General features: G+C 37.8%; 2 protein-coding genes across 19 annotated transcripts in view; one reads left to right on the forward strand and one right to left on the reverse strand.

Annotated features, from left to right (window-relative positions):
* The window catches only part of TIGD4 (tigger transposable element derived 4), an 827821-nt gene that overhangs the window by 502115 nt on the left and 298955 nt on the right, over positions 1 to 26751 (reverse strand). The gene's annotated exons all lie outside the window — the stretch shown is intronic.
* The window catches only part of TRIM2 (tripartite motif containing 2), a 192666-nt gene that overhangs the window by 68758 nt on the left and 97157 nt on the right, over positions 1 to 26751 (forward strand). For 11 of the 18 annotated variants that reach the window (XM_082463519.1, XM_082463520.1, XM_082463505.1 and 8 more), the window contains 2 exons: positions 9027 to 9130; positions 9373 to 9540. In XM_082463519.1, coding sequence (XP_082319645.1) covers positions 9027 to 9130; positions 9373 to 9540 — 272 coding nt within the window. The other 7 variants (XM_082463506.1, XM_082463523.1, XR_014264149.1 and 4 more) reach the window with 6 other exon arrangements.

Consider the following 26751-nt stretch of genomic DNA (forward strand, 5'->3'; position numbering starts at 1 on the left):
GCTCACCACTGTCAGATTCCAGTTTTGAAGCCCAGGGACACACAGACCAGGCAACAAAGCACTAAGCTCAAGGGCAATCATCACATGTATTCCCATGCACAGAGCTGTGCTAGGCAATATTAGACAAACAGTACTGGCCTTCTAAGAACCTGTCTTTTCAAAATCTATACTGTTGGCTACATATGGGGAGAGTTTATATAAATAATTAGAAGAGTTCAGCTTTCTGTTACAGTTATAGCTTTGTTTTAGGACTCTATGTTTGTCTGTACTGTACAGTCAGGTTGTTAGGTGGTTGTTCCATGATACTGGAACATTCATGATTAGAACAGTTCCCCCTCTGCATGTATTGAAGTCAGAATTCATTCAAATCCAACTACACACATAAGCTGGCAACTGGGGTTCTGCTGTTTCCTCAACTGGTCCCACATACTGAGCTTCTTGAGGCACTGATTTCATGTTGTAAGCTACATAGTTTTCATAAAACATGTATTAGGATTCATTTAACCACCCTAAATAACGTGTGTTAATTTTGTGTATTTGTGAAAGGGAGCCATCACTTTCTGGGTGATATAAAGGATTTTCAGGGGTAATTTTGACTCACATTTTCACCTTCCTCCCCGATTATCCAGTCCCGTAGTTAGATGGGCCCCTGCTGTTTGAGCTCCTACTATGTGCCTCATTCGTGGCTGGGTCCTGGTATAATGGGAGGGGTGAGATTCTGACCCTGACCTAGAGGAGGCCATAGTCTGGAAGGGGACAAGTGTGTGACAAATGTGGTACCTTCAGTATGCGTGCCTTCAGAGCTGGGGTGGGGTGGGGGAGGAGGCTGGCAAGCAGCAGGGAGTTAAGGAAGGATCTAGAGATGACATCTAAACCTAAGCTGGCTTTGAAAGAGAAAGAGTCAGTCAGATGAAAGGAGGAAAAGGGAGGTTCAGATGAAGGGAAAGAAGATGAGAAACTAAGTAGTTTCGAGGAACTGTAAATGATTCCATTACCTGGAGTGTTAAGCGAAGTAAGATAGCAGAGAAGAGGTTCTGTTTCCTTGAAAAGGAGCTGAGACTTTGTTCTGTACACCTATGTTTCCCATAAAGCACTTGAATTCCTTGGGGTGCTTGGTAAAAATGAGAATTCCTGAATTCCATACTGCATTTACAGAATCAGAATCTCTGGGGGAGGGACCAGGAATCTGCATTCTACCAGCTCCACGATGCTTCTGCACACTGAGGTTTGAGAACCATGTGGGTGATGGGGAAGCACTGAACAGTGTAATGCAATGTAGCGACTTGCTGAGACATTGATTTTTAGAGAGGCTGGGGACATTATAGGGGATCTACTGACAATGTCCCCCGGGAAGCAGGGAGCTGCTTCCTGTTGCAGTAGTCCGTGTGAGCTGTTACAAGTGCCAGAATTAAGAGTGATGCGGTGGAGTAGAGAGGACGTGGCAGATTTATAACACGCTTAGGAGGGAGAGCGCAGGACTTGAGGACCAAATTGAACTTCCAGCTGTTTGACTTGAGTGATGTAGGGGGGATGTAGTGAATGGTTAAAGCTGTGGCCTCGGAGGCTACACAGCCTTGGGTTCCAACCCCAACACTGCCACTTTCCTACCCATACAGTTGGGGAAGTTACTTCACCTCCAGTTGCCCCTCTCCAGCCCTCCACCTCTGGTAACCCCAAGTCTGATCTCTTTTCTCAGTTTGGTTTTTTGTTTTTTGGGTTTTTTTAGACTCCACATATAAGTGAGATCGTACAGTATTTGTCATTTTCTGTCTGACTTATTTCACTTAGCATAATACATTCAAGGTCCACCCATGTTGTTGCAAATGGTAGGATTTTTCTCCCTTTTATGGCTGAATAATGTTCATACATGCACACACACACACACACACACACACACACACACACACACACGGCCCACAACTTCCTTATCCATTCATCCATCGATGGACACTTAGGTTGTTTCCATGTCTTGGCTGTTGTAAATAGTGCTGCTGTGAACATGGGGGTGCATGTATCTTTCGAGTTAGGGTTTTTGTTTCCTATGCAAAAATACCCAGAAGTGGAATAGCTGGATCATATGGTAGCTCTATTTTTAATTTTCAAAGGTCCCTTATACTGTTTTCCATAGCGGCTGTACCAATTTACCATCCCACCAACAGTGCACAAGGACCAACAGTCCACATCCATGCCAGCATTTTTTATCTCTTGTCTTTTTCTTGATGGCCCTTCTCACAGGCATGAGGTGGTATCTTGTTGTGGTTTTAATTTGCATTTCCCTAATGACTAGTGACGTTGAGCATCTTTTCACGTGGCCTTTGGTGAATCTTCTTTGGAAAAATGTTTATTCTGGTCCTTTTCCCATTTTTTAATTGGGTTATTTAGTTTTCTGCTACTGAATTGTATGAATTCTTTATGTATTTTAGATATTAACCCCTTATCAGATATATGGTGTGCAAATATTTTTTCCCATCCTGTAGGTTGTCTTTTCACATTATTTTTATAAATTTATTTTATTTTATTCTTGGGTGCATTGGGTCTTCATTGCTGCACGTGGGCTTTCTCTAGTTGCGGTGAGCTGGGTCTACTCTTGTTGTGGTGTGCAGGCTTCTCATTGCAGTGGCTTCTCTTGTTTGGAGCACGGGATCTAAGCACGTGGGCTTCAGTAGCTGTGGGTCATGGGCTCTAGAACACGGGCTCAGTAGTTGTGGCGCACGGGCTTAGTTGCTCCACGGCATGTGGGATCTTCCCGGACCAGGGATTGAACCCATGTCCCCTGCATTGGCAGGCGGATTCTTAACCACTGCACCGCCAGGGAAGTCCTTTTCACATTATTGATGGTTTCTTTTGCTCATTGACAGAAGTGTTTTAGTTTGGTGTAGTCCCACTTGTTTATTTTTGCTTTCCTTGCTTGTGGTTTAGGTGTCATATCCAAAAAATCGTTACCAGAGCTCAAGTCAAGGAACTCTATTCCTGTTTAATTCTAGGAAGAAATTAAACCTGGTTTCAGGTCTTATATTTAATCCATTTCAAGTTAATTTTTGTCAGTAGTGTAAGACAGGGGTCCAGTTTCGTTCTTTTATGTGAATATTCAATTATCCTAGTACCAAGTTTTTTCTCGCTTGAGTATTCTTGGCTCCCTTGTGAAAATATTAGTTGACTGTATATATTTGGGTAATTTTCTTGGCTCTTGATTCTGTTCCATGGGTCTGTTTGTTTTTATGCCAGTACCATACTGTTTTGATTACTATAGCCTTATATTATAGCTTGAAATCAGGGAGTGTGATGCCTCCCTGCTTTGTTCTTTCTCAGAATTTCTTTGGCTATTCAAGGTCTTTTGTGGTTCCATATAAATTTTAGGAATGTTATTTCTACTTCTGTAAAAATTGCCATTGGAATCTTGATAGGAATTTCATTGAATCTATAGATGGCTTTTGGTAGTATTAACATTTTAACAATATTAATTCTTCCAGTCCATGAACACAGAATACTTTTCCACTTATTTGTGTCTTTTTCAATTTCTTTCATCAATAACTTGTAGTTTTCAGAGTAGAGATCTTTCACAAACTCCTTGGTTAAATTTATTCTTAAGTATTTTATTGTTTTTGATGCTATTATCAGGGAGATCAACATCTTTGTTTCTTTTTCAGAAAATTCATTGTTAGCATATAGAAACGCTACTGAACTTTGTATGTTAATTTTGTATCTGCATCTTTACTGAATTCATTGAAATCAGCCGTGGTGGTAGCATTTACACAATAGAAACGGGCCAATGCTACAAATCAGAACTCCTCCCCCAGCCCTACAGCCCCTGCCCCTCAAGAGCCAAATTACCAGGACAACATATAATCATCCTTAGCTTTGAAGGAATGGAGGCTCAGGAGAGCTCAGGAAGGAACCCAAGCCACCTGTGACTCTGATGCCCCTGCCTTTTCAATTGCACGACGATTCCTCTTCATCTAAAATGTCCTTTAACTACTGTGGTTTTCCAAAGTTGAGATATATGACATCTCCCACACCTGAAAACATAATGCATGCCCACTGTGAATGAGTTATTGTCTTACTCTAATACTGAATTGCAAAACAGTCCTGAAGGAGTGTAAGGAAGTGGCTTAGGGCATCTGTTGATTCCTTGAAACACAGGGATTATTTTTCCCTGCACTGTCAGAGTTTGCTGACTAGAAGTCATGAGCTGGTTTTGTCAGCTACTAAAAAAAAATCATTGAACAAAGGGGAAGCCTGAAGAGGTGGGAAGGAGTGAAAGAATTACAGATGAATTGTTTCAAATTATGCAATTCATCCACCATACCTTAATGAATCCTTGGGATGTGTTGAATGAACCGTTCATTTGTACTCTAGATCAGTGTGCTCTCTTGTCATATCAAATGGATGTGTAAAATCACTTAGCATGAGTTCAGAGGCTTTACAGGAAGGTATATTTTTTGCCCCTCTTCCCTGCCTCATCTCTGCAAACCATCACCTTCCCTCCCTAAAAGGAAAGGAGAGCATGCTAATTTGGCATCTGAGGTCATTATAGGGACCCTGTCCCCACCCCTTGAGAATCTCATCCTTGGAAACGCCTCTTGCATTTCAAATGTAAAAAGATGCCACTGTTATTTACCGAGTGTCAGGCACTGCGCTGTGTTGTAGGATGCAACAGAGAACAGGACAGATGTTGCCTCATCCCCCAGGGAGCTCATAGTTTAGTGAGGGAGGCAGTGAACCAGTTAAAATGGAGTTTTCTGAACGATTTAATGGAGAAAGCATGATCCATGTGAACCCAAAGGGTAATTATCCTCACCTCAGAAACCTGATATCCTAATGTCCAATTAGAAGCAATGTGTGTATTTAAAAAATATATAAAGGGTCGGGAGAACCAGGTTTTATTCTTTGCTCTGTCTCTTTCCTACCTTTGTGATATGCCTAGCTTCAATTTCTCATCTATAAAATGGAATGATAATATTTATCCTGCTAACTCCTGGGGTTGTTATAGTGAGTGCACAAGAGAATGTATATGAAAGTGCTGTAAATATTACTGAACACTTCCTTTTCCCATGATGTAATGTGGGTTGTAATTTACTCAGTCATTAATAATTCATTTAGGGACCCATTCATTCAGCAAACATACATTAAACACCTACTTGGTTAAAGATCAGCAAACATACGTTAAACACGTACTTGGTTAAAGATCCTGTGTTAGACCCTATGTTTGGCTCAATTTCATCCTCTTGCATTATCCCATTCTAAATATCTAGTTTCATTTAGCATTAATTTTCTTACTAAGTTGGAGTGGGGGTGAGAGAAATTTACAGTTATTGATCCCCTATTTCAATCCAGGGACCTTACTTCTGTCATCTTCCTGGAGGCAAGGGCAGGAGCACAGATGAGAAGCTGTTGGTTTGAAAATTCATTCTGTGCTGCATAGGCTAGTTTAAAATCTGGGATGTCTGGGGAAAACAAGTATAATTGTCTTATGGAATTGTTGTCAAATTGTTTATAATTACTTTTAAAACTCACATTACTCATTTTACTAGCCAAAATCTAATCATCAAGTGAAATCTTTTACATCAGAGTAGACAGGAAAAGATGTTATAACTACTGTATATGTTTTATGTTACATTTATATTTGTTATGAAAGAACTAGTTTTCATTATTTAGAATACTTTGTGGAGGGTGGGGAAATTTTCTATAGACTAAATAGTATTTACTCAATATTTTAAAGAGGGACTCATGACCCCAAATTATTTCTAACTTCTGGAATTTCTGTTTATTTTATTTTGGTCGCAAGACACTTTTATTTTGGTCCCAAGACACTTTACAAACACTTGGACTTTGGGCGTTTCAGCATAATGATACTATGCTGTAGTTCTGCATCATTACTCAACATTAAGATCTTTCTAGTTTAACTGCTAGTAAAAATAGTCAGCATTAATTGTCCCTCAAGAGTATGCTGGTAGATTTCCTTTAATCCTTAGGAGTAACACTATGTTCCTGCTGTACTTAAAAAAACAAATAAAGTTTTTTGTAAAAAAAAAGAAAAATGATGATCAATAGCTCTGACAGGACAAAAGATGCTCATAAGAATCAAGTGTTGTTACGAAAATGCCAACCCCAGCTATTTGGAAACCGAGCCCTGTGGCTTAAAGAGAAAGATTTTTTTAAAACAAGTATAAAATTTAAATGGCAATGCCTGTTGCATCTAGCTCTTTCAAAAGTATGTAAGCAATCTGGGACTAACAGATGTGCCTCCAACCCTGTGATTTTTTATTTACCTGTGGGGCAGCAGACTCAAGCTCTAGTTGACTTGAGACCAAGAATAACAGGGGGGCCAACACGTCGGCCTGGAGCTTGGAGGGGGTTGGAGAACCTCCCGCCAGCAGTGTGGTCCTCTGCAATGCAGGTGTGTTGCTTTCATGGCGGGTACTGAGCATCCTCACATTCATTTCACACTGGGCAGAATCTTCCTTCTCCTTGGTCCAAGTGTTACTGATACAGAGTCCAACTAAATGTCTTCCCAAGTTTTAAAATTATACCCCCAAGTACAATTCTTTCCCATTTATACTGACACTCAAAAATGTGTGTTTATTTCTGCAGAGAAAAAAAAAGTGCTAGTATTTTTTGCTCATATATTTTCCTTCCTTCAGCATCACCTCTATATTTTCCAAAGGACAATTAAATCTCTTTGACTAAGGCACCCCTGAACTTCTACTAAAGCACGTGTCTCCATTTTTCCTTTCATTTCAAAACTCAGCTGCTGCTGCCTGCAGAGCCTTCTCTGAATAGAATAGGCTTTGTCCTTAGCAGGATGGACCAAAGTTTAAATAGAAGAGGGCAGCAGGCAGGTTTAAGGACAGCAAACCAATGCTCATGTACTCTGTGCAGATGCTTCTTACTCCCCTCCCCGTTTTCAGTATTTCTTTCCCCTGCCTGTATGTCCTCTGAGCCATGGGTGCACTTCCAATTTTACAAAAGCAGGATCTAGAACAGCCTGGGTTTTTCTTTACGGTCAATTCTTCTCCAGTCTCACTGGTAGGACTCTTTTTTATTATGTTTCTTTATTTGGTCCTCAGTTCTTCATCCCGCTAATAATTTCCATGCTTCTATTTATCAACCTGGTTTTTTTTTTCTTTTTTTTTGGCTGTGTTGGGTCTTTGTTGCTGCGCGCAGGCTTTTTCAAGTTGCGGCGAGCGGGGGCTACTCTTCGTTGCGGTACGTGGGCTTCTCACTGTGGTGGTTTCTCTTGTTGCTGAGCACAGGCTCTAGGCGTGTGGGCTTCAGTAGTTGTGGCTTGCAGGCTCTAGAGCACAGGCTCAGCAGCTGTGGCACACGGGCTTAGTTACTCCGCGGCATGTGGGATCTTCCCGGACCAGGACTCGAACCCATGTCCCCTGCATTGGCAGGTGGGTTCTTAACCACTGCGCCACCAGGGAAGCCCTTTATCAACGTTTTTGATGAATTAAGTTTTTATTCTTGAGAGACCTGGCCTTGCCCCCACTACCTTTTAAAAAGTATTTATAAACTGAGCATTTTAGAAGAATTGTTTCTTTTCCTGGTCCTTCGGTTTTGCTGTACCTGTTAACCAGGTGTTACTCAGACATCAGAAGGAATGACCAAAAGCTAATACAAAGTGGGCACATATCTCCTTCAGGGGCCAACCACCCCTTTCCCTGCCACCCACCAACAGATGCCAACACACCATTTTTAGAGTGTTAGCTGATCCCATGGACTTGAATACTATAGGGATTCTGTGCAGATCAGGTATAAAGATCATCTCTGCTGAAACATCTGAAATAAAGTAGAATCGTTTGTCCTGCAACCTAGAAGACATTCTTTTGAGGATCTGGATCTCAGAGTTTTGTTTCATGTTAGGAAGAGATAGAGAGGCGGTGAGTCATCTTGTTAGGGTCCAGGATCTCAATAAAGCAACTACCCTGTAGGTCTGGTGAGAACAAGGTGATAAGATGGTCCACCCAGCAGTTCTGTTGTTGATTTTGTTCTGAGTTTAATTACATCGCAGTTTTACTTCCTAAATGCAAAAACCAGTTTCAGAAGAGTCTACCTGTTCCTAAGCAGTCTAAGCATGAGCTTGACATTGGCCATCGGCAGCATATCTTTTCTACTCTTTCCTGAGGCCCTGCATTGACCTCTAAAAACAAATATCAAGTTGCTATTTTGAATATGAATGAAATGATAAAACTGAGGCATAGCGCTGTCTCCAACTATGAAAGTGTAAACCTCCTTCCTGGTCATTTCTGAGCAAAGTTCCTTCTGTTAATATTTGCATGGTCTTATTAAAATAAGTTATAAACACTTCATTTGAAACAAAAACAAACATCTGTTAACTGTAGTCACCTTAGCTTTATTTTTTCTCCTGCTTCATCTCTTCCATAAGAAACTCTAGAAGGATGAGAGTATGACTTGGATTAATTAATTTTCTTTTGCCTTTCTTATTTATTTAATCTAGAAAACATGGTCAGGATATCTTTTACAAGAAAGATACACAGCTTATGAGATACCGAGTCTTTGAAAATAAATCACTCCAGTGTATGAAAATCAGTCCGCTAGTTTTATAACATCTCTGACCTTACGATTTGTTAAAAGTGCTGGAAGTCAAGTGTCCAGGTGTCTAAGAGCTGCTGAGCGAGAGGGTGGGATTTTGGCACAGCTCTCAAATAAGGCCCGCTCCCAGAAAGTGTCCTCAATTGTAACATTAGTTTTTATAATTGTGTCTTTGTGAAATCTAAATATATTTTAATCATGTTAATATGCAACTATAGTTTAATAAGAGAAGATTGGTATTTTCCCCCCAAAAGGTGATTTTGCAAAGACTTTACAGAATTGGTCTGGAAGAGAAGTTTAGTAGAATATGGATTAAGTCAGGGGAGGGGTTCCTCTTTTTTTTTTAAGTGTAATTTAAAAAAACATTACATTCTCAGGTTACCTATAGAAGACTGAATGTTCTCTTGCCGAAACTGAGAAATCTAACTCTCTATTGTTTAATTTTCTGTGGTTTTATCGTTTATTTTTAGGAACCAAAGGAAGAAATAAAGGGGAATTTACAAATCTTCAAGGGGTAGCAGCATCTACAAATGGGAAGATATTAATTGCAGACAGTAACAACCAGTGCGTGCAGGTATGGCCCCTAATTGTATACCTTTAACCACTTACACTGATAAATAGATAGACCTGCATAGTTTCCTACTTAAGACTTAAGATGCAAGGAAAGAAAGGGAAGCTTATGATGTGTGTATAGACTTTTCTTCAAATAGAGTTTGCATGTTCTGACCTGTAGTACTTATGACAGATGTTCTTGCCTGTCTTTCCCACTCATTTCTATGCTAGTTCACATTCCAATGTATGTAATTTGTTTTCCAGATATTTTCCAATGATGGACAGTTCAAAAGTCGTTTTGGCATACGAGGACGCTCTCCCGGGCAGCTGCAGCGGCCCACGGGAGTAGCTTTGCATCCCAGTGGGGACATAATCATTGCAGATTATGATAATAAATGGGTTAGCATCTTCTCATCAGATGGGAAGTTTAAGGTAAGATTAACTACAACTGGCCAGTTGAGAGAAGGGACAGGAAATACAAGATGAAATTGTCTTTTTCTTTGGATCTCAGATCCAATAAAATATTCAGTTTTTCATATGTAAAGACATCTTGACTTCATTACATCTAAGTTTAATGAAGTGAGAGTCACAATGACATTGTCATAAATCTACTCATGTATAACCTAAATGTGGCTTCATTTTATAAAGCAATTAGTTTGCTCAGTTGCTTTCTTTTATACATTTTTTAAAATATTCTTTTCCATTATAATTTATCCCAGGGGATTAGATATAGTTCCCTGTGCTATACAGTAAGACCTTGTTGTTTATCCATTCTAAATGTAACAGTTTGCATCTACTAACTCCAAGCTCCCAGTACATCCCTCTCCCTCCCCCGCTCCTTCTTGGCAACCGCAAGTCTGTTCTCTATGTCTGTGAGTCTGTTTCTGTTTCATAGATAGGTTCATTTGTGCCATATTTCAGATTCCATATATAAGTGATACATGGTATTTGTCTTTCTCTTTCTGAATTACTTCACTTAGTATGATAATCTCTAGTTACGTCCATGTTGCTGCAGATGGCATTATTTTGTTCTTTTTAATGGCTGAGTGGTATTTTATTGTATATATGTACCACATCTTCTTTATCCATTCATCTGTCGATGGACATTTAGTTTGTTTCCATGTCTTGGCTATTGTGAGTAGTGCTGGTATGAACATAGGGGTGCATGTGTCTTTTTGAATTATAGTTTTGTCCGGGTATATGCCCAGGAGTGGGATTGCAGGATCATATGGTAGTTCTATTTTTAGTTTTCTGAGGAACCTCCATACTGTTTTCCATAGTGGCTGCACCAATTTACATTCCCACCAAAAGTGTAGGAGGGTTCCTTTTTCTCCACACCCTCTCCAGCATTTGTTATTTGTAGACTTTTTAATGATGGCCGTTCTGACCAGTGTGAGGTGGTACCTCATTGCAGTTTTGATTTGCATTTCTCTAATAATTAGTGATGTTGAGCGTCTTTTCATGTGCCTACTGGCCATGTGTATGTCTTCTTTGGAGAAATGTCTATTAAGTTCTTCTGTGCATTTTTTTATTGGGTTGTTTGTTTTTTTGTTGTTGAGTTGTATGAGTTGTTTGTATATTTTGGAGATTAAGCCCTTGTCAGTCACATCATTTGCAAATATTGATATTTTCTCCCATTCTGTAGGTTGTCTTTTTGGTTTTTTTGTGGGTTTTTTATTTTTTTTTATAGTTTCCTTTGCTGTGCAAACAGCTTGTAAGTTTGATTAGGTCCCATTTGTTTATTTCTGTTTTTATTTCTATTGCCTTGGGAGACTGACCTAAGAAAACATTGGCACGATTTATGTCAGAGAATGTTTTGCCTGTGCTCTCTTCTAGGAGTTTTATGGTGTCATGTCTTACATTTAAGTCTTTAAGCCATTTTGAGTTTATTTTTGTGTATGGTGTGAGGGTGTGTTCCAACTTCATTGACTTACATGTGACTGTCCAACTTTCCCAGCACCACTTGCTGAAGAGACTTTTTCCCATTTTATACTCTTGCCTCCTTTGTTGAAGATTAATTGACTGTAGGTGTGTGGGTTTATATCTGGGCTCTCTATTCTGTTCCATTGATCCATATGTCTGTTTTTGTACCAGTACCACACTGTCTTGATTACTGTAGCTTTGTAGTATTGTCTGAAGTCTGGGAGAGTTATGCATCCTGCTTTGTTTTTTTCCGCAGGATTGCTTTGGCAATTCTGGGTCTTTTATGGTTCCATATAAAGTTTTGGACTATTTGTTTTAGTTCTGTGGAAAATGTCATGGATAATGCTTTTTTTTTTTTTTTTTTAATACCGTCAGGTTTACCTCAATTCAATGAAAAACAACAACCTTTAGAAAAGGTTATTAAGAGGCAATTTATATTTCCCAAATTAGCCTACAAGTTGTCATTTATGAAGTTCCTTCTACTTTCTCAGTTCCTATCTATCAGTACTTTCTGTGATAGATGATATGGGAGAAACAGAATTAATAAGACATTGTCCCTACCTTTTAAAACTGTAGAAGCCTTTTGAGGAAAAAATACAAATACACAAGAGATAACAGAAAACAATTCATGTCAGCCTTTAAGCAATCATAAATTGTTTGGTACAATCTAGAACCATAGTGTTATAGTATATGATATAGGAATTGGAGGGAAAAGAAAACGGGGGCCAGCTTCATGGAAAAAATGTGAGTGAGCTACACTTGGAGGGATCCCATCATTTGCTGCACTTGCTGTTACTCCCAGCATCATCCTCTGTTTCTTCATCCCGTCAGTCACTGAAGAGTAGAGAGCCCTTTGATGACAACAGAAATCTCTCTTCTAAGGTGTCATCAAAGAATATTGTCATCCAGCCCATTTTCTACATTTGTTCACAAGAAGATTATGAAACACTTTGTCACAGGTATTTTGAAGGCCATGTTCACTATGCCTTCCACATTCCCCCGTCCAGGCTTCTCTTTCTGTTGACAACATCAGCTTTAACTCAGATCAAACTGTTGGAATCCCAGCTCTACGGTTTATTAACTGTTTGGCCTTTGGCAAATTATATGACTTCCTTGAGCCTCGATAGCCTCATATTTCAAATTTGGATTTAAAAAATCTGTCTTATAGGATTTGGGTAAGGGTTACATGAGATTTTATTTCTGGATTGTATATGTGCCTTGTATGAAATAGGCATCGAAGAAGAGTTCTTTTCCAGTGCCTCTAATGACCCTGCCCAAAACATGACGTCTGTTTGATCAGCTGTGATTTTGGCTTCATGACCTCATACCACCTCCTGGTAGTCACTCCTTCTTTGTCCAAACTTACAGAGATGATGCTCTTCATAATCGATTCTGGAATCCAGAAGATACATGATGTTCACTCATTAGTCTCTTATTGGAGGAATTTATATTTTCCTTTTTAAAGTCATTGGATCACCACAGTCACCTCATCATTTTTATTAAAAGAAGTTACTTATGTAATTATTCACCCTCAGGTTGGAGCCTCTGTTTTGCATGGGGCAGCATGTTTTCAATCTAGGAGAATAAAAGCTGTCATCTCTAATTCTACCGTATTGCACAAGAATCTTCAATTGTCATTGATTTGTTTTGTCCCACTAGAGATTTGATGACTCTGTATGATGGCCATATACACAGAAAGTTCTTTTGCCTTTCTGCATTTCTAACTTCCTCCCCTTCTTTTCTGTTTTCATAATTGTATTTGTGGTAAGACATACGCAAATATGACAGGTTTAACATCAATAGAATGAACACTCTTAAGCGACCTCTTGAAAATACCCTTTTAGTTTGGAGACAACTCATTTGTTCTGGTTTCATACCCTAGCAAAACTATGACCTGTCTTTTCAAATTTAGAAACTAACACTAAAATAGTTATTGAAACAGTTTTATATCTATTTTATTGAAATATTTTGTATCTAATACATTAAATTGAAACAAAGGTTTTATATTTAAGAGAGAAGGGTTTCCTAAATTAAGCATTTTTCATTCAGTGGTTCAGTGTTCTAAATGTAATAGGCTTTCTTCTTGGAAGAACTGGATTCTGATAGTTGGAATACTGTTGGTAACAATTGGAATAAACACGAAAGAACACTCATGCCCCCTAGAGGATTGGGGGAATGGATATGGTGTAGTTTCATCATATTCCCTTTTTTTAATAGATACTGATCAAAACCCAAAGGGTAAAAGGATAGCAAGTGAAAACACTTTTGTAGTTTAATGGGATTTCCTCCAAGTCTGATGACTATGACCATAAACAGAGAGAGACTTATTTTCTTCTTCAGTGGAATTCAGTAAAATTAAACAGGTGCTCAGAAAGACAAACTTTTAACACAAATGTGGATTCTCTGTATTTATTCCTAGTAGTTCTAGGGATATAATTTTTTATCTGCTTTTCTTTCTTTTACTCACCAACTTCTTAGCCCTGATTTTAATTCCTCTCTGCCTCGAATTTTTTCCTTTCCATCTTCCCTCCATCTAGGAAACTTTTGTGACCCCAGAACAGATACAGAGACCCCTGGCCACCACATATTCTAAAATATCTCATCTCTTCCCTCTTCAATTTAAGGACCTATTTGTTGAGTTAAATACTTTCATTTAACTTTTCCAAAGCCAGGGTCTAAAATATCCTTGCTTATTGTTCTGTTTAAGATGGCGGACACATTGTCAGGACACATTGTCTTATTCCACTTGGTAGAATCTAGTGCAGCTAAAGGGGGAGTGATGAAAGGAAATGGAAGGAAAAGAGGTTTTGGTTCAACATTTAAGTTTCTTCTTTTAGACGTGCACTAGTTCTCATTATATAATAGAATGGCACTGGCCCCTTATTTTCTGTTTTTATGCTACATAGTTATCATCCACTTGGTATTACATGGCTGAGTCATTCTAAGTAACAAACACTGTTCATAATATTAGGTAGTGATAATATTCTTGTTAATACTCAAGAGTTTCCTCTCTTCCTTTTGATCTCTACTGACATATCTACCATCTGACATGAAAGAAAGTATATAATATTTTTTGCAAGCTATTATGTTATAGTCTCTGATCTTTGGGCTAGATCGCAAAATCAGAATTAAATTAACCAACAGATTCCCTTGCAAGAATGCCAGTGTTTCCTTCCTAAGTAAATGTACCTCTTTATTCTAAAGAGATCAAATCTGAATCTCAGTCATTTATAAACTTACAAGATCCTACAAAGTCTGAACCTCCACTGTGGAAAGGTCCCCATCCCTCTCCCCATACTCTCTCTGCACGTATCTTCATGTGTTTGGGGGAAAGAAGATAATCCTGCCAGTCAAGTATAATGTCAGCTGGATAGGGTGGGAGAGAAGGAGATCGTGCTTGACAGTCTCCTTCATCCTTCAGAATCTGCACGACCCAGGAGGTAAATAGCATAGCTGCCAGTTTATAGATGAGGAAACTGAGGTTCAAACTGGTGAAAGAAAGGATGAATCTTGCTCTGAAATTTTGATCCTGGTCGACTGGACTAACTGTGGTGTCATAAAAGTAATTAGGAAATCAGGAGGTGCTAGTTTGGAGTTTCTTTTTTATCTTTTTTTTGGTTTTTTGGTTTGACATTGGTTGAGTTTGAGGTGATAACCTGTAAAATAGGCCATGACTAAAGATATGGATTTGAGAATCTTACACATGGAGGTGAAAGTTGATGCCATAGTATAAATGAGATTTTAGAAGTGTGTAGAGTTGCACTGTCCAATATGGTAGCCACAAGCCACATGTGGATACTGAGTTCTTGAAAGGGGGCTGGTCTGAATTGAGATGTGCCATGAGTGTAAAATACACACTGGATTTCAAAGACTTAGTCCCCCAAAAAGAATGTAAAATAGCTCATTAATAATTTTTATATTGACTACATATTGAAATGGTACCTTTTGGTTATATTGGGTTAAATAAATATATAACTAAAATGAATTTTCCCTGTTTTTCTTTTTTTGATGTGGCTACTAGCAAACTTTAAGTTACATATGTAGCTTATATTACATTCCTATCAGACAGCATTAACAGAGAGAGGGAAAATAAGGGGACTAAAACAGAACCTTTGAGAATGTAATTTCTTTAGGGTTTAAATTTTTAAGTTAAAAAGTAACAATGCAAATAGATTTTTCAAATAGGCCTACAGAGAAGTATAAAATAAGAGTTTTTCCTATCATCACTAATATCACTTTGGGAGATATAAACACTATTTGGTTTCTTACTTTCTCTTCCAGGAATATGTATACATACAAACACATCTTTAATACAGATGGGCTCAGACTACTTCTGTACCTTGCTTTGTTCAGTAACATATCTGAAGGTCCTTCATAAAAGCACAGAGAGATCTGCTTCGCCCTGACCTTTTCCATCCTGGTGCCGGGGAGGACTGCGGTTCTTGCCGTCCCTGCCACCTCCCAGTCCCTCTTGCCCACCGCTCCCTCGCCTTGGCTGCTCCTTCTCCTTCCTTGACCTGTCTCATCAGGTCGTTGTTCCACATGGCTTCTGAGATAGCCTACTGAATTCTCCCAAATCTACCAAATTGAACATTTGACACCAGTCACTTTAAAAACGTCACGGTAGACAGTGCAACTGAGATGTTGTTGAGGGTAGGCGCTGTGTCTAACTCATCTTTGTCTACCAGGTGCCATGTAGTGGGTGCTCTATCAGTGTTTGTAGAATTAGTGAATAAATGGGTGAATGAGTAAAGTACTACTTTATAAATACTCTAGAAAATGGAGGTAGAAAAGTAAAGGTATAAGACATGTATCTTGCAACAGACATTTATATACATACTATAGTCTAGTCAGAAAAATGAGTAAGATTTTAAATGCATATGGTATATGTTTAATAGAAATCTAATGCTTTTCTGTCATTTGAAAATACTGTGAAAACTGGAACCAATCATCATTATTACCCTGTAACAATGCTAGACTTTGGAAGTTACAAATATTTGTTGAGTACCTGTTAGGCACCAAGAAGTGTGCTAGGCTCTGAGTACACAGTGCTGGATAAAACAGACATGATTCCCACCCGTGTGGAACTTAATTGTAGTAAAGTTCAATGGCAGATGCCTCGCAATTTCGATATTAATTACGCCATATAATAATGACAGTGACTCCTTCCCTTTAATGACTGCTTAACATGTGCTATGCTCTACACTAAACACTTTACCTACTTTATTTTACTTAATACATATTCCAGAAATATCGATGGAAGTGACTGAAGTCATTTTTTGACATTTTTAATATATAAGGAATCTGAATCTTAAGGAAATTAAATCCATTTGTGCTATATCAGGTGTGTCTGAAGCAAGTGACAGGTGTGGGACGTCTTCCTACTCCTCACCCGGTGATTTCTTGCTATACCACACTGCCTCTTTACAAGGGAACTATGGCCCTAGTTAAGGAGATTCTAGAACATTTTTGGTAGTGATTCCTTAAAAAAATGATTTCCTATAAATATAGGTAACAGATAATGGCTGTGACAAAGACAGTTTTCCAAGACAGACACTCATTGTGGCACTGTGCACCTCTGTTTGAACAGTCAAGTAAATGTTTGCTGACACCAGTGTCTGTCTTCATGTTCTGTAGTGCTTTCAACTTCATTTCTGCACTTGTTTCTAACAGACAAAAATCGGATCAGGAAAGTTGATGGGGCCCAAAGGAGTTTCTGTGGACCGCAATGGGCACATCATCGTGGTGGATAACAAGGCGTGCTGCGTGTTTATCTTCCAGCCAAACGGGAAAATAGTCACCAGGTTTGGTAGCCGAGGAAATGGGGACAGGCAGTTTGCAGGTACACTCGATGGTAATATGTAAACCCCCTTTTTTATGCCTCTTCTGCTCACATTTGCATGATGTTGGAGCATGTTGAAGACGCCTCATCCCCAGAGTTTTTGCTGGCTTTGGGAAAGATACTGGGGATGGAAACTAAGCGAAAGCATGGTTAGATGCTGCTCAATGACTCCGCCCACAGTAAGTTCAACTGCAGCCCATGTGTGGCTTTTATTGGTGGCAGTTTACAACTCAGAAGTCTAACCTTCGAATATTAACATTAAATAAAATATAAGCTTTAATAAAATATTTTTTAAATAAAAATGTTTGAGGAACCATGGAGAACCTCCTGGTTCCACCTAGCTTTATTTAAAGAGCTTCTGAATGAGAGTACTTTTCACCTGTCTAGGTGATTATAAGAGAGCAGGAGTTTAGAATATTTGCTAAGCACAGGAAGGGCAGTCTCTTTCCTTCTTTTTCTGGTGTGCCACTTTGCAATCACTTCCTTTTTTACATCTGCAAGAAGAGGCTGAAAACAGTTGATTAATTTTCTTTTGGAAAGGATGCTTTTGGCAATTCACGTTAATTTGCATAACCTTTCTTTTATGCTTTGTCTCCAGTTCTGCCAGGTTCTGAATGTCACCCAAAATTATAAAGTGTGGGTTTCTGCTCTACTTGAAAAAAATGTTACATATTGGTGCTAAGAGTTACCATGTCTCTCCTCGGTGAGAGCTGAGGGTCCTATGTGACTATCAGGGAAGCTGGCAGATGTGACTTTCAGATGGTGGTGCGGAGAATGAATCCTGTTGCTTATTGTTCATTCCACTTCATGAGGGCTGCTGGAACTCTTAGCTTGATCTGGAAGAAGGCAGAGTAGACAGTCACAAGTGTAGAATGCTATCGAATTCATGTTATCTGGAGCCAGAGGTCAGGCTGAATGACCTTTCAAGGACTGAGTTTACGATTCTTTGTTCTTTCTTAAATAACTAAGTTAATATATGAAGTTTCGTAACTACTGTGTTGTTGTAATCATTTTAGTTGTTATGGTCATCACATATTTTTTCCTATCTTTATTTCAGGTCCCCATTTCGCAGCTGTAAATAGCAATAATGAGATTATTGTTACAGATTTCCATAATCATTCTGTCAAGGTACCATAAACACATCAATTGTTGTTAACTTTTAACTGCTTTTATTGAGGACTCAGTCTGGGAGAAAACATAACACTCATATATACACACAGAACCTAGGGGAGGTAGCCGAAAAGAGTAGATTTTTGTTTCTCCTTAAAGATGCGGGTTTTAATTTGGACATACAGACTTTGGCGAGTCAGAAAAGTGAACAAAATATGGTGGCAATAAGTTTCTTAATTTGAAACTGGTGTAAATGGAGATAACTTGAAAATGAAATTCAAAAAAGCAATTGCTTGAACTTAGAGAGGCAGAACTTTCTGAAGCTTAACGTTTCATGGCTATTCAGTAAATTAAAATGGATCACTTTTTTCAATTTTCTGCATTATAAGACCTTTCAAACAAAATTAGATATCAGGACTCTGCTACAGCAACAGATGTGGGGAGGGAAATAGCCCTGGCATGCATTCATGTAGTGTATTTCATACATCTTAGAATCCTTTCACACGCTTGGTGTTCCTGAGAAAACAACTCTCACCCCCTCTCCCAAATAGAGTAGTACATCTTTCTTACTAGGTAGAGGAGAGAAGAGAGATTTGACCTTTATTATGAGCAAACCAGGAAATACTAAAGTGATTGAAAACCAATGTCTCACTTACTGAAAAGAGAAAATGGTTAATAACATTCTAGACCAAGCTTCTCAAAGTGTGATGTGTGTTCCATTGAAGGGGAGGCCAGGTGGTCCTGGGCAGTGCACTGGAAGACATTTTTCTTTTAAGAGTTGTGTATATATTTTTAGAGTTACCTTCTGTTTACATCAAGTCATATTGGTTTGCACTTATAGAAGTGATATAAAGCTTTCCTTGTAAGGAAATTCATTTAAATTTTTTAAAGTGAGGCATTTCAAATGTGAGGGAGGATAAGAAAACAGCAGAGGTGGTAGGCCAATGACTAAAGTTTGCACTTAGAGACAACCATTGAGCAACCAAACTCTAAAAACAATTTGCCATTGTTGACAGCTAGAATAGCTAGATGGGGATAGGATTTTAACGCCCTAAGGTACTCTCTCTTCACTGCTTCGTTTCCCCAGCTCTTCCTGGAAGAAGGTACTTTTAACCTGAGTAAATGGAAAGGCCTTGAGCTTTTGAGATGGGTGTCAAGTCCCTGTGCAAAGAGGAGAGCACAGTGGGCCATGGTGACGGGGCAGGATGAGAGGAAATGGTGCCCGCTGCTGCTTACTTGTAAGGCTGCTTCCTGCTGTGTAGTCTCTCCAGAGTTGCTACCATAGTGGTGGGGGTCCATCCCCATCTCCCCCACCTCCCTCAATGCCCAGCCTTGGTAAAAGGAAGAGGACAGTGGGAAAATCTTTGGAGGAGGGGAGAAACAGAGAGCAAAGACGCAGCAGGGCCTGGGCTTGTGAGGGTCCTCCCAGGGGGCTGTAACAGTCCTGTGTGATGAGCATAACTATAAAAGGATAACTTGACTATTATTACGCTTCCTGCCCTTCACTCTCTTTATAGAGGAATCCTTCATTTAACTGTAGCGCATTCAACGAGAAGAAAATGCATATAGATCTTAACAGTGTCAAAGGCCAGCAAAGCCTGGCATAGGTGCTGCCCACCCCCACTAGAAGACAGTGACGTTAATCAGGTTGCTCTTTTCTACTAAGCACACCTGTGGCCTCCGAGCCTTCCCCGTCCCCACGCCCCAGGCAGCTCTCTGAACCAACTAGTGTTGGTAAGTGGGAGGGCTCCTGTTTACCAGCCCTGACAGGTGCTGGAGGAGGAAATAAAACATATGTGAGTGACCAGACTGCAAGGCAGGAGCAATGAATGACTTTTAAAAAATAGGTACATATAAAGTTCTGTAGATATCCAGAAGAAAATACATGTCCATTGCTAAGATCGTCAGGGAAGACTTCCAAGTGGAGGTGGTATTGAGGTGAGCAGAATTTTGAAATCAGAAAAGGATTATCGTCTGACTTACAAAAACTTGCTATAAAAATTTGTTATCAAAAAGCAAAGCTATAAAAAAGATTTCAGCTCATACTTCTGCCTCTTAATATGTTTTCATCTGAATAATTTATAAATAATGGAATGACATTTTTAGATGGGAAAAATAGAAAATATGTGACATCATTATTAAGATTATGAAAACACTTTAAGTTTTCAGTAGTGTAGAGGTAATTTAGTTATTTAAACTCAATTTTCCTCTTATTTAGAGGGAAAAAAAAACAGTCATTTTGTTTTTTCTCTTTTCTTTGACAGTTGTTGCCATATAGCTTTTATGGAATAGTTGGGCTTTTGTTTCCTATATAACACAGGGCAGTTAACAAGAGTTCTAGTATTCAAGTCACTTCTCTGTTGGTAAATGTAAAAACCAGACCTATAGGTCAGGGCTAATGAGTGGGCTAGTTAGTTCTTTAGCTACCTTCACTTTATACCTTTTTCTCATTGCAAAACAGTTAAGACTAAATTTGGCCTTCTCCATTATTTCAAAATGGAGCAGAAGCACGTAAGCTGTTTGAATTACCCCAAGGAAAACATACTAACTCAGAAAGATAAACACAAACAAAAAAATTATTTGTACAACTTCTTTTTTCATATTTATTTTGTATTGGAGTACAGTTGATTTACAACGTTGTGTTTTCAGGTATACAACAAACTGATTTGGTTATACATGTATGTATATATATATCTATTCTTTTTCAGATTCTTTTCCCACTTAGGTTATTACAGAATATTTAGTAGAGTTCCCTGTGCTATAGAGTAGGTCCTTGTCGATTGTCTATTTTGTTTATAGTAGTGTGTATATATTAATTCCAAACTCCTAATTTATCCCTCCCCCGTACAACTTAATAAGGGAAAGATCAGAGAATAATGAGTCGTGTCCTCGCCGGCATATAAACACTCCTTTTGGTCTTTAAAACTAGAATGTTTATGTGAAGGAGATAAAAAGAGTCAGGAAAGATTTTAAATGATATCTTAGGAAAAGCTGGCTCCTGTCTCTGTCCTTTCCAAAGAATCAAAGAGGTAGCTTACTTACTTGGCAAGTATGTAATTAATTCAGGAAGTGGTCATGACTTTTTTTTACCTTAAAGAAAGTTTAGGCTTTAGAGATGGAAGTGTCTCACTTTCCCATCATAAGAAACTAAAAGAGGGACTTCCCTGGTGGTCCAGTGGTTAAGACTCCACGCTTCTGCTGCAGGGCATTTGGGTTCGATCCCTGGTCAGGAAACTAAGATCCCGCATGCTGTGTGGTGCGGTGGAAAAAACCCCAAAAACCAAAAACAAAAAGACAAAAAAAACCTAAAAGAAATAGCATCATTTTAATCTTTTATAACCACAGAGATGGCAATAGGAGAATCTCTAAAAGGTCCTGAGATCATCTTCAGATTAGATCTGTGCTCAGATATAGTGACCTCTCTCAGGTCCATATTTTAGGAACCTTATCCTCATGGGCGCCTTGTATGTAACACTTTCTGATTCGTTAATGAGTACTTCTACACGTGTTGCATGATAATGGAAGCTTAAAATAATTCCTGACGTTTCAAAGTATCACTGGAATCATCGAGATAAAATCATACTTACTATAGTCTTATCATTAAACACATATTAAAATTTTAATTCTCTCAAGATTAGTAATCTGAGTAATCTGCAGTTGATACATATACAGTAACACTCCATTAATAAGAATATTTAATTAACTACAACAGCCCAGTGCTTGACCATATCAGATATTAGAGAATTTGAGAGTTCTTAAGAGTTCTGTTTAGCCCCAACTTCTGTCATCCTCCCTCTCTCATGGGCTCTATTCATCAAAGCCTTTGGGTCGTATAAACTCTCTATTCTAACTAAAATATATTCTGAGAAAATCTATTTTAAAAAGCCCTTTACTTATTCCTCACCTGCTGCCATCACACACACATACACGCACACATGCACTCACTCACTCGATGAATTTTCCTTATTATAAATGCGTGGTCCAGCCTACCACCCTTTCTTGTTATGCTGACTTAGTAGAATGGTAGTAAATTCTGAGTATCTGGCTTAACAAAAAGCTCTTACTTTCTGATTCAACTTTGAGTGATCATCCATCCTGTTAGAAGTACAATGCCTGTTCTTGAAATTAGCTGTTAATTTAAACGCAGAAAGAATAATGTTGGAAATTACAGCTCTACTTACTCGTATTAGCTTATGTTTGTATATATTTTATAATTTATAACAAAAGTCTTTTCACATAGCAATATAACCAGATATAAGCTAGAAAAAGAAGTGGTTAACAAATGCTAAATCAGATTTAGACAGTAAATTGGGGAACCACAAGTGAATGGAGGTCTAGCTTGTAGACGTCCCCCTCTTTTTTAAGAATGTCTTAAATAACCTGCTCAGATATTTTTAAAAGCCATAATGTTTGCTTAACTATTTTAATTTAAAATAAAATAATCTTAAAATATTTCATACAGGTGTTTAATCAGGAAGGAGAATTCATGTTGAAGTTTGGCTCAAATGGAGAAGGAAATGGGCAGTTTAATGCTCCAACGGGTGTAGCAGTGGATTCAAATGGAAACATCATTGTAGCAGACTGGGGAAACAGCAGGATCCAGGTAGATTAAAATACGGATTTATTTGTTTAGAGTGATTGGTGTTTGTTGAAAGTGGAGAATCATCTGTACCCCAGACTGGAATGTTTTCCATTTGTTCATTGGTTAGGTAATTAGACTGTAAATAATCAAACTAAAGAAGGTGGAGTAGAAAAAAGTCAACATATTACTGGAGTGAAACCCTCTAAATCAGGGATTCTTAGCGTGTATCCCACACACCCCAAAAGCGTCTGTAGCTAGAATTTAAGCGATCCATTGAACAAAAATATTACATCATTATTTTTACTAACTTCTAACTGAAAATTATAATTTCCTTTAATTATGAATATAGGCAATAATCACAGTACTTATAGTAATACCTATAACTTTGTCACCAAGAGAAATTACAGAAATTTTCGTATTACAATTGTAGACATCTCAAATTATCATTTATACTGATCACTACTTAAAAATTACAGTCATCATTAGACCTATCGTTGTTCCTTGTTATTTAATGTGTTAATTTAAAAAGCACACATATTACTATATCACAGTTCTGTAGCACTTTGATAACTCTATTTTAATATAATTGTTTTCCTTTATAATCCCATGTATTTTGTCTTATGCATTTAAAAACATTATTTTGCTAAATAACCCATGAGTCAAAGAGGAGGTCTCAAGGAAAATTTAAAAATATATTGGACTGAATGAAAATGCAAATATTGCATATCAGAGTTTGTGGAATGCAGCTAAAACATTGCCAAGAGGGAATTCTTTTCCCCCAGCTCTATTGAGATGTAATTGACATAGAACATTGTATAAGTTTAAGGTATACAGCATGTTGATTTGATACACTTATATATTTCAAAATCACATCACATAATTACCATTTCTTTTTTTGTGGTAAGAACACTTAGATGTACTCTCTTAGCAACTTTCCAGTACGTAACACAGTATTATCACTGTAATCAGCACCCTGCGCATTAGATCCCCAGGACGTATTCATCTTCTAACTGGAAGTTTGTGCACTTTGACCAATTTCTCCCCTATCCCTACCCTCTGGTAACCACCATTCTACCTGCAAGGGAAACTAATAACACTAAATGCTTACATTAGAAAAGAGAGTATGTCTCTAATCAAGAACCCAAGCTCCCACCTCAAGAAACTAGAAGAAGAAGAGCAAAAACTGAAAGCAAGCTGAAGGAAGGAAATAGTGAAGGTAGTATCAGAAATCATTTACATTCAAGAGGAAATCAATGAAACAGTTATTCTTTGAAAAGATCAGTAAAGCTAACAAACCTCTAGCAAGACCGACAAAGAAAAAAAGACAGAAAATGCTAGTATCACTACAGACCCTGCAGACATCAAAAAAATAGTAAGGAATTCTGTGAACAACTCTACACGCATCAATTTGGCAACTTAGATGAAATGGACCAATTTCTCAAAAAGTACAAACTCCTCAACTCACCCAATATAAAGTAAATAATTTGAATAGCTCTACAGCTATTAAGGAAATTTAGTAAAAACTCCCCCAAAGGAAATCTCCAGACTCAGAAAGTTTCACTGGAGAATTCTACCAAATATTTAAAGAAGAGTTAGCACCAGTTCAGTTTCTTCTAGAAAATAGAAGACAGGGGAACACTTTACAATTCACTTTCCAACTCAGCTTCTGATACCATGATATCAAAATCAGACTAAGACAGTACAAAAAAGAAACGTACAGACCATATTCCTCATGAATATAGATGAGGAATATTTTAATATTCCTTAAAATGTTAGGAAATAGCATTCAACAATATGTGAAAATCTTTCCACGGCCAAGTGGGGTTTTTTCCAAGAACACAAGGCTGATTCAGTATTTAAAAATCAATGTAATAAAGGAAGAATTTTTTAAAAAATCAATGTAATCCACCCCGTTAAAAGGCCAAGGAATAAAAATAATATGATCATATCAATTTATGCAGAAAAAACCATTTGATAAGATTCAATACCTATTCGTGATTTAAAAATCTCAGAAAACTAGGAATATACAGGAACTTTCTCAATTTGATAAAGAATGTCTATGAAAACCTACTGCTAACACCATACTTAATGGTGAAAGAATGAAAACTTTTCCTCTAAGATCAGGAGCAAGGCAAGGATGTTTGCTCTCACCATTCTTAATCAACATTAGTGCTGGAAGTTCCAACCAATACAATAAGGAAAGAAAGGGAAATAATAAGATTACAAATTAGAAAGAAAGAAAGAAACTCTCCCTATTTGGAGAGAACATCATGACTGTTTACATAAAAAAATATCAAGGAATCTACAAAACAGTTCTTAGAACTAATAAGAGAGTTCAGCAGGGTCATAGGATACAAGATCAGCATACAAAACTCAATTGTATTTCTATATAGTAGCAACGAACACATGGAAACCAAAATTTTAAATAAAATACCACTTAAAATTGCTGAAAACCTGGAAATATCTAGATATAATAACAAAGCATGTCTAGTGTGTGTATCTGAAAGCTCACATGCTAATGAAAAAAAGAAAAGAAGATCTCAATAAGTGGAGAGACATACTGTGTTCATGGATTGCAAGACTCAAGAAAAAAGTCTGTTCTCCCCAAATTGACATACAGGTTTAACGCAAAATCCCAGCAGGAATTCTTGTAGATATAGACAAGATTATTTTAAAATGTATGTGGAAAAGTAAAGGGACTAGAATAGCTAAAACAATTTTGAAAAAGGAGAGAAGAATCCCTCTACCTGAGTTCATGACTTGTTATATAGCCATTCTATAGCTGCAGTAATCAAGACTGGGTGGTATTAATGGAGGGATAGGCACATGGGTCAAGGGAACAGCATAGAGAATCCAGAAATAGACCCACATGTGTGCAGCCAACTGACTTTTTGACAAAGGTACAAAAGCAATTTAATGGAGGAATGGTAACCTTTTCAACAAAAGGTGCTAGAACAATTAAGATCTCCATAAAGGAAAGAAAATGAACCTCATCTTATGTAAAAGTTAACTCAAAAAAGATTATAGATTTAAATGAAAAGTGTAAAACTGTAAAACTTCTGGAAGATTCTAAGAGAAAATCTTTGGGACATATGGCTTGCTAAAGAATATTTAGACATAATACTGAGAGTATGATCCATAAAAAAACAAAATCAATAAACTGGACTTTATCAAAATTAAAAACTTTTGTTCAATGAAAGACTCTGTTAAGAGGATAAAAAGATAAGCAACAAACTGGTAGAAAATATTTATAAACCACACTATCTGACAGAGGACTTATTCCTGGAATATATAATGATTTTCAGAATTCGACATAAAAGAACCAAACAGTCCAATTAGAAAATGGGCAAAAGACATGAAGAGAAGTTTCACTGAAGAGGTTATAAACATGAAAAGATGTTCTATATCACTAGACATTAGGGAAGTGCAGATTAAGACCATGATGATATATTACTACACACTTATTAGAATAGCTAAAATTAAAAATATTGATAATACCAAATGCTGGTGAGCATGCAGAAAAACTAGATTTCTCATACATTGCTAGTGTGAATGTAAAATGACAGTCAGCCTTGAAAATAGTTTGCCAGGTTCTTAAAAAATTAAGCATACACTTACCATATAACTCAGTAATTGCACTCCTGCATATTTATCCCAGAGAAAAGAGAACTTAGGTCCACAGAAAAACCTCTACATTGTTGTTCATAGAAACTTTGTTTGTTATAGCCAAAAACTGAAAATAACCGAGATGTCTTTCAGTAGGTTAATGGCTAAACAAACTGGTATATCCACACTATGGAATAATACTCAGCAGTAAAAAGGAACAGAGTGATGATACCCTCAACAACTTAGATGCATGTCAAGGGCATCATGTTGAGTGAAAAAAAGCCACTTTCAAAAGATCACATGCTGTATGATTCCATTTAGGTAACATTCTAAAAATGACAAAATTATAGAGAAGGAAAACAGATAGTGGTTGGCAAGAGTTAGAGATGGTGGGAGAAGGGGAGTGGGTGTGACTATAAAGAGGCAGCATGAGGCAGATCTTTGTGATGATGGAATAGTTCTGTATGTTGGTTGCAGTGGCTACATTAATCTATACTTGTGATAAAATGTACAACTATACACACACATTCCAATGTCAGTTTGCTGGGTTTAATATTGTACTACAGGTATAGAAGATGTA

This window comes from Balaenoptera physalus (genome assembly GCF_965194825.1).
Source record: "Balaenoptera physalus genome assembly, chromosome: 5".
Classification (NCBI taxonomy): domain Eukaryota; kingdom Metazoa; phylum Chordata; class Mammalia; order Artiodactyla; family Balaenopteridae; genus Balaenoptera; species Balaenoptera physalus.